The sequence below is a fragment of the Adiantum capillus-veneris genome, chromosome 12 (assembly GCF_014529385.1).
Source record: "Adiantum capillus-veneris isolate H3 chromosome 12, ASM1452938v2, whole genome shotgun sequence".
NCBI classification, from domain to species: Eukaryota; Viridiplantae; Streptophyta; class Polypodiopsida; order Polypodiales; family Pteridaceae; genus Adiantum; species Adiantum capillus-veneris.
This window is the reverse complement of record NC_140942.1, coordinates 66,109,511-66,117,264: the sequence shown is the minus strand read 5'-3', so window position 1 is coordinate 66,117,264 and position 7,754 is coordinate 66,109,511. Positions and strand designations below refer to the sequence as shown.

Below are 7,754 nucleotides of genomic sequence, written 5' to 3'. Positions count from 1 at the left end.
AGACCTCTTGCAACTATATAAATGTTGATAGAGTTTAATAGACCATGACCATGTGTGCCACCTACCAGAAGACCTCTTGCAACTATACAAATGTTACATAAGCATTATTGAAGCTAAAATACTAAACTTTCAAAATTGAGCCTTTTGTATTGTATATGTATTCATGCAACTATTTAGAGCAAGTGACAAAAAAATGAGACCCGTTCGGGCACTTCTCCCAAGAATCCTGTTCTCTTGGAAAAGAGTCTCTTTATTGCTCATTAAATAGACCAAAACATCAAGCTCTGTTTGTGGTGCTTCCTACATAAATGTGGAATCTATAAGCAAGCAGAAAGGTGATCAATGTTCCATGATAGATGAGAATTTCTGATACTTTTTGAAGTATTGCCACTATACAGTATACCCCAAGTATGTCTCCTCTAGAAACCAACAAAATTAATCTTCCTAATGCCAACAATGTCTAAAATGGTGTCCTTAATGTCCAAGAAATGTCAAGTGGAAAGCCACCAAAGTTGGCTTGCTCCCCCTTGGCATGGGATCATCATAACAATGCGTCTAGACACGAATCAATCTGTCGACTGCATTGACATTTTCAACTATCACACAAGCACTAATAGTGGGGCTTGCCTCTTCAAAATTCCCAAAAGAAGCTAAATCTCCACGTTCATACTCCTATACTTTGAACTCTTCCATCTTTGTTTGTAAATGCCCAATATCTACTACTTTCCCAAGATAATATATTTACTGAAAAGGCTCAAAAAATGTCAAAAAATGCGGCTCAAAACATGGCAGTTACATAAGCACAAGCTATCTATTGGGAAACTTTCAAGTAAACCATTTGAGTGTAGCCATTGAAAAGATCTTTATCTAAGCTACTCAGTCCCAATTGCGCAAAGAGCTTGCTCTCATTGTCTGAAATAATAGGATATGTGGCACGAGCAGGGCCATACCTCCTCTGATGAGTAAGGGAAGGTGCAGCAACAGGGGGCAATTCCCAATAAACTTCCAAGTAACTTTCTATTTGCTTGAAGTTTTCAAGGTGCTCGTCTTGTGTGATATGCACAAATCTATGGTTGAAATTGTCCCTCATTTGCCCCCTCACACCCCACCATGCCCCTCCTGGTCCACATAACTCATCAATATCGATAGATTTCTCCCAATTCTTCCTTCTAGCTGCCCTCAAAAGAGACTCCTTGCTATCCTTGGAGCAATTATGGCCACCACCTGCAAATAGTCACATCACCGTTAATGCTACCAAAAGTATCCTGTCAAAATCCATTTTCAAATTTGAAACATCTTGCTAAACGAACAACCATTATGTTCTATCACGTTATTTAGGTGAAATTAACATTGCATTCAGCACATTATAAGATATCAAATATAGAAATAATTTCCATTCCATTGGAAGCCGAGAGTCCAATCTCATGCACATATCCTTGTTAAAGCCTAGTATTATGCCCACTCCCACAGATAAAGCCCTCGATTTTTTAAAAAAAATCTGAGTTGAGTCGAATTTCAAAAACTTGGTTTAATTGGCTGAACTTCCATCTTCCTTATTGTTCCTATGCTTCATTTTTACCTTGGACAAGCCGTTGATCACAGAACTGGCGTAATGAATAATGATCTCCTGTTCCTATGTCATAATTATCCTCAAACACAAGGTGTTGAAAGCTTGCATGCCTCGCTTGTTGAAATCTGCTTCATTCAAAAAAACATTTACTCAACTTCAGTAATCTCACAAAGATTACTCGAGTGCAATCTTCCTAACATTTGAATCCGCAAGACAGAGAAATTATTTCATCGAAGTCATTCTTCAGCCCTTTCACTTTTACTGTTTACCACTTTCTAGCAGAGCTGCACTTTGTTTTAGCAAATATATTTTACATATTTCAATATGTTTCAAGCTGCTTGCATTTCAGACATTTCCGTATTTTCTAAGTTTGTGTAGAAAACAACATAATATTTCTATAAATAATGCACACATAGCAGATTTATTGATGAACTTGAGTCTGTAGAGGAGGTCGTCTCATGCCCCTTGGCATGAGACAATGTAGCAGACATATATTTGATTGAGGACAATCAGCTTGGGAGCATGTATCCCTTGGCCATTCAGAGATTTTCATGACGACCAATCCTCTCGCTCTATTGTCAAAACCTATAATCATCTTGCTCTCCCATCATTTCCCGCCATTGTCTACTCGAATTCTCATCTCTCCAACACATAATTCTCCCGTTCGTGGATGGAGTCTCCCAAGCAAAATGAAGTTCAGTACCACTTTGCTTGGGTATATTGATGATGGCCACATTAAGCATGGAATAGCGTTGTCAGGCATTTTTTGGGTGGAAATGAAGTTGCTAATCATGCTAAAAAGCTTGCTCACTAGCCCCAAGTACATTGATGTACATAATGCTTTGAGTTTTTGGAGTGCTCTTGTAGAATTTATGTACAAAGGCTTGGTTTTGGTCAAGCTGTTGGTTGAGTTTTGGGTTGGTCAAGCTTTCAAAAAATAGTTTTTAATGAGCATTCCTAGCCGTGCTTGATAGCTTGCAAATCGGACTCAGACATCATGAGTTACATGCACTCGAAGTGGATGGTTTTTCACTTAAAAGTGGCGGCGGATGCATGTGGGAAGACGGCAAGTGGGCTGACTTGATGGTTTTTTTTAGCAATGGTATGTTTAGAAACTTTGGAGTTCGCTGGGGTAATAAGCTCCAAGCCATGCTTTACGACGCTATATTTGGTGGTCGGGGTCACCGGCTACGCCTCCAAGAAAATGGCTCAGTTTGGGGGCAAAACAGAAATTTCAGGTTTGGACATGGGGAAGCTGGGAAAGCTGGGGAGAGCATGCCAAGTGGCAATGGAATAACCCCACATGGGGGGGAGCATTTGAAAATTGGAGGGTATAAGGGAGGGAGAGGGTACCCCTTAAGGGTGTATCAAAGGAGTTAATGGAGCTTCTTGGCTTTGCTTGAGAGGGCTCCTAGGCTTTGGGAGAGGAGGGGGTGCCCAATTTGTGTTCCCACTGCCTGGACAGGCACTGTGCCCATTTTTTGGTCCCCGGAAACTGTCCCCTCCCCCCCCCCAACTTGCCTTGGTCAAAAAGTGGCCGACATCCCATTTTTTACCCAAAAAAGGCTCAAAATGGACCAATAAAAAGGTGCCTAAAGGGGTAAATGAAGTCGGCTAAGAGGGGAGCAAAAATCCCTTTGGATAAGAGCCAAAAAAATCCCCCTTTAATAGTTGCATTTCTCTGCAGACACTTTCGAAAGACCTCCTTTTTGGAGCTTTTTCAAAACCCCGAACTTCAAATGCTTGTAATTTGCTCATTCCTTATCGGAATCAAGCATATGGATGCTCTACGGACACCTACGCAAGCCAATATACACACTTATGTTCTCTAATTTTCCTAATTCCAAGTGTGGTTTCCGCTAGATCTGTTCTTCTCCAAGCTTTACAGGTGTTTAACACAAGTGAATTCGGTGATGCAGCTGTTGTTCTTTCCGACGGTGTGATCGGTGCAAGGCTATAGGGGCATTCGTTTTCATTGTCATTTGCACTCCACGTCATTTTGGTGCCCCCAGTGAGTAGAAATCCTCATGTGCTCCAATTTTTGCAAAGTTTGTCCACTATGCAGGCAGAGAATGTAAAGTGGATGTAGGTCCTTATGGACAACCGCCTATGTATGTGCTATTTGTGGATAGTATTTGAGGCGGTCGTTTAATTTGGATTGCATCCTTTGTGAGGGTCATGAGGTTCTGTGAAGCCGAGCACTGGGGGCTGGGTTACCCAGTGTGAGGTGGATTAGGTACTGGAGCGATCCATCGACATCCCTTGAGTTTTCGACGTCACATGTAAGTGTTTTTGTGGCAATCAAACATGGCAGACGAGTTCCCACAGTTTCATGGATTGGCTGATGAAAATGCACAGACGTTTATTGAAAAGTTGGAAGTCAATTGCTTATTGCGCACTATACTAGACCAAGCTATATTGTTGCTGCAATATAGTTTACAGGATGAGGCAAAAGTTTGGTTACACAATTTTGAGGAGTTGATGCAGGCACAAAACCCAGGGGTGGTTTTGGACTACAATCATGTGAAGCAACCTTTGTTCACACAATACCGATCCATTGAAGCACCTGACGAACTTTGGCATGAAATTTTGGGGTACACTTAGAAAGCTAATCAAAGCATGGATGATTTTGTCATGCAGTTTATCCGTTTATGGGATAAATGGGCTCGAGCTTTGGGAAATGAAATTTCGCCGGCCATGTTAAAGAAGGACCGTTTTGTAGACAATCTCAAGGAAGGTCTGAAGTTCAAAGTTGAGCTGAAAAGGCCCGTTACTTTCGAAGAGGCAGTCGCGATTGCCAGGGAGAAAGAATGGAAGGCTCAATGACTCCATGAGTACGGCAAGGAGGGTCCTGTGCAAGCTAATGGTGGCCAAGGTGAAGGAAATCAGGCAGAGACTAGAGTCCCACCCACTCAAAGGGCTATAGACCCTGAGCAATTACAACATAATATGCATGACATGATGAACATGATGCAGGAATGATGCAGGAATTACGGCTCAATTTCCTTGGAGGTGGAGGTGGTCGTAGTCATGATCAGGGCCGTGGTAGAGGAATGGCCAATCCATATGAAGCTCAACCTAATGCTAATGCAGGTCGTGGACAGGGTGGCTTTGAGCCACGAGGAAGGTTCATTCCAACTTGTTATAATTGTGAGAAACTTGGTCATATCAGCACTCATCGTCCAGGACCAATAAGGATGGGAGGTGATATGTTTCCACTTCCTCAATAGATCCCTAACAAGGCCAATGATTATGCATTGGATATACGGGGATGTGTTGCCAATAGGCAAAAGAGAAAGGGAAGGCTATGCAGCACCAGGACCTAATCAAAAGAAAGGGAAGGAGAAAGAGGGTGAAGATGTGAAAGCCAAGAGAAAGAGAAAGCCTCGTAGATGATTTGAAGTGGCAATTTGCCTTTGGGAGAAGGCCAAACAGCTTACAGTTTAAAGGAAGACCTGATTGGGAGGAAAGTAGATTGTACTTTTGGACAATTGATGAATATGGTGTCCAAACTTAAAAGGCAATGAATCCAGAAAAAGAGCCGAATCATAGACAAGTCAGAGTGTTGTCCATGGGAGAGTTACCCAACATCTATCCTTGGTGAACACTTGGCACAAAGGTGTGGGCATGGGAGAAGCCTACATTAATGGAGGTGCTCAAGTTTGTGTGATCACACAGTCATGTGTCGAGAGACTGGGTCTCATTACATGCAAAAGCTCTGGGTTTCGGAATCGACTAGCAAACCATGCCAAGGTGAAATTTTTGGGGATGATCAAGAATTTGGAAGTTGAAGTCTTTAACGTGAAAGTTATGGTGAAATTTCATGTTATGCTAGCCGGTCTGGGAGCCTTTCCTCTCATTTTGGGACGACCTTGGTTGAGAGCCGTTGGTGCCGTGCAAGATTGGGGCAAGGGCACAATGGGTGTGCATGGCAAGAAGGGTGAAAGAGGGTGTTTGATATGACTACCAAACAACGTATGGCACTTGAAGATGTGAGTGAGAATGATGAGTCCGGAACTACCAGTGATGATAGTTCTGAAGACTCAGAAAGTAGCACTACTTCAAGTTCCAGTGATGAGGGTGAAGTGTCATTCTTGTTGTTGGACGAGGAACAGAGAGAAGTTAGTGAAGTGCTACAATTATCAGGGAATATAAATGCTTCAAGTCGTTTAAAGCAACTTGAAGAGTTGATGCAACCTAAAAAAGAACTGCCAGTGAAGAAAGAGTTGATTCAAAATATGTTGAGTACTGATCTGACACAAGGAGAAAGAAGGGAGTACTTAGCAATGTTGGACAGGTTTCCAAATCTTTTTATTACCTCATATCAGGAAATAAGGGGTTTTGTTGGGGATTTTGTGAAGATTGAGCTAGTTGAAGGGGCAAAACTAATCACACAGAAGTTAAGGAGGATGGGCAAGGAGCAGATGAATGCTTTAAAGGAAGAAGTGGATAAGCTTTTGGATGCAAGGTTCATTGTGCCAGTGGATAATGTTGAATGGGTAAGCCATGTAGTAGTCACCCCAAAGAAAGATGGGCGTTGGAGAGTATGTGTTGATTACAAGCCACTAAATGCGGTGACTAAGAAAGATCCTTACCCTTTGGCTTTTATTGATCAATTGCTAGATGCAGTGGCTGGTTTTGAGAGAAACAGTGTCTGTGATGGGTATTGAGGATAGTTTTAGCTTATACTTGCTCCTGAAGATAGGAAAAAGACTACTTTTATCATGCCATGGGGTTGTTTCTGCTTTTGTTGCCTTCCTTTTGGGTTGACAAATGGGCCAGGAGCCTTTGAAAGAAAAGTAGACTGGGTCCTTGCCCCATTTCTTGGGAAGTTTGTCAAAGGGTTCATAGATTATTTTTGTGTATACAGTTCAAGGAAAGAGCATGTTCGAAGCTTGAAATGACCTTCGCAAGGTGTGATGAATGCAAGGGTCAGTTAAACCCCAAAAAATGTCATTTGGCACTGCCAAGGGTGAAGCTTCTTGGACATGTGATTTCAAAAAATGGGATTGAGGCAGATCCAAAGAAAGTGGAAGCCTTATTATTGTTGTCATCCCAAAAGATACAAGACAATTGGCTACTTTCATTCAGAAGGTTAAATATCTGTCTCGATTCATACCTTTGGCATCACAGTTATTGTACCCACTGCAGCAAGTGGTTAAAAATGATCCATTGGAGTGGACACAAGACTGTGAACAAGTTTTCGATAAGGTCAAAGAAGTTTTGAGCACATTGCCTATTATGCAAGCTCCTGACTGGGAGAAATAATTTTATGTTAAGCCGTCAGCTGGAGATGATGCCATTGGGGCTATGCTATTGCCAAGAGGAAAGGAGTCCAAGTATATGAAGCCTGCTTATTATGCTAGCTGAGTTAAAACCCCTCATGAAAGAGAGTACTCAGAGATTGAGTTGGTGATGATCAGTATGGTCTATGCTTGCAGACGATTCAGGCATTACCTATTGCAAAAGTTGTTCACTTTTCTCACCAACTATTCATTGCTGCCTCAGTTGTTTAATAACTCAAATATATCAAAGATAGTGATAAAATGGGTTATAGAACTGCACGAATTTCAATTCACTTTTTTGGTGGAAGAGAGTACTCGGGCTACCCTGGCAGATTTACTCACTTACAAAGAGACTCCTGTTTTGGTTAAGGAACAGGTGGTGCAAAGGAAGAAGGTCAAAACTCTTGCTATATCCAATGCTTCACAGTTATATTTTGATGGCTCTTATCAAAGAAGTCATGAAGCTGCTTCAGGAGGGATTTTTGTCTCTGATGCACAAGGAAAACTTGTGAGGAAACAAGGTTTAAAGCTTGATGCAAAAAGTAATAATGAAGCAGAGTACATGGCCCTTGAGGGCGGTCTGCACATTTGCTTACAGTTGGGAATTAAACGCCTGCAAGTCAAAGGAGATGCCTTGTTGGTTGTGAAGCAGGTATTGGGGGTGTGGAAGAATAAGAATCCTAAGGTGAAAAATTTGTGTTTCAAAGTGAAATATTTGCTTAAAAAGTTTGAGGCATGGAGTTTACAGCATATTGAGAGGTCTCAGAATGAAGAAGCTCATGATGCTGCCCAAGAAATGATCACTTGTGTGTTTGTGTTGAAGGCTGATGCCCCTCTATATCATGGAAGAGAAGTGCTATCAAAGGAAGCGTATTTTCTACTTACAGGTGTTTTACCTG

The 7,754-nt window shown here is 41.8% G+C and overlaps 1 protein-coding gene across 1 annotated transcript; it reads right to left on the bottom strand.

Moving 5' to 3' along the window:
* Window positions 1-811: 811 nt before the first annotated feature.
* Window positions 812-3,328, bottom strand: LOC147445855 (uncharacterized). The gene is made up of 3 exons (XM_086524639.1): window positions 3,273-3,328; window positions 1,580-1,695; window positions 812-1,224 (listed from the first exon to the last, which is right to left on the bottom strand). Exons 1-3 carry the CDS (start codon window positions 3,326-3,328, stop codon window positions 812-814), a joined length of 585 nt encoding a protein of 194 aa, XP_086380765.1.
* Window positions 3,329-7,754: the final 4,426 nt, after the last annotated feature.

What these genes read in the sequence shown, in the direction of transcription:
- LOC147445855 (XM_086524639.1), bottom strand. Translation starts at nt 3,328, where the DNA reads ATGAGCAAATTACAAGCATTTGAAGTTCGGGGTTTTGAAAAAGCTCCA. An exon ending in GAAAAAGCTCCAAAAAGGAG is followed by an intron (nt 1,696 to 3,272) that starts GTCTTTCGAAAG and finishes TGAATGAAGCAG; the next exon opens with ATTTCAACAAGCGAGGCATG. An exon ending in TGATCAACGGCTTGTCCAAG is followed by an intron (nt 1,225 to 1,579) that starts GTAAAAATGAAG and finishes GACTATTTGCAG; the next exon opens with GTGGTGGCCATAATTGCTCC.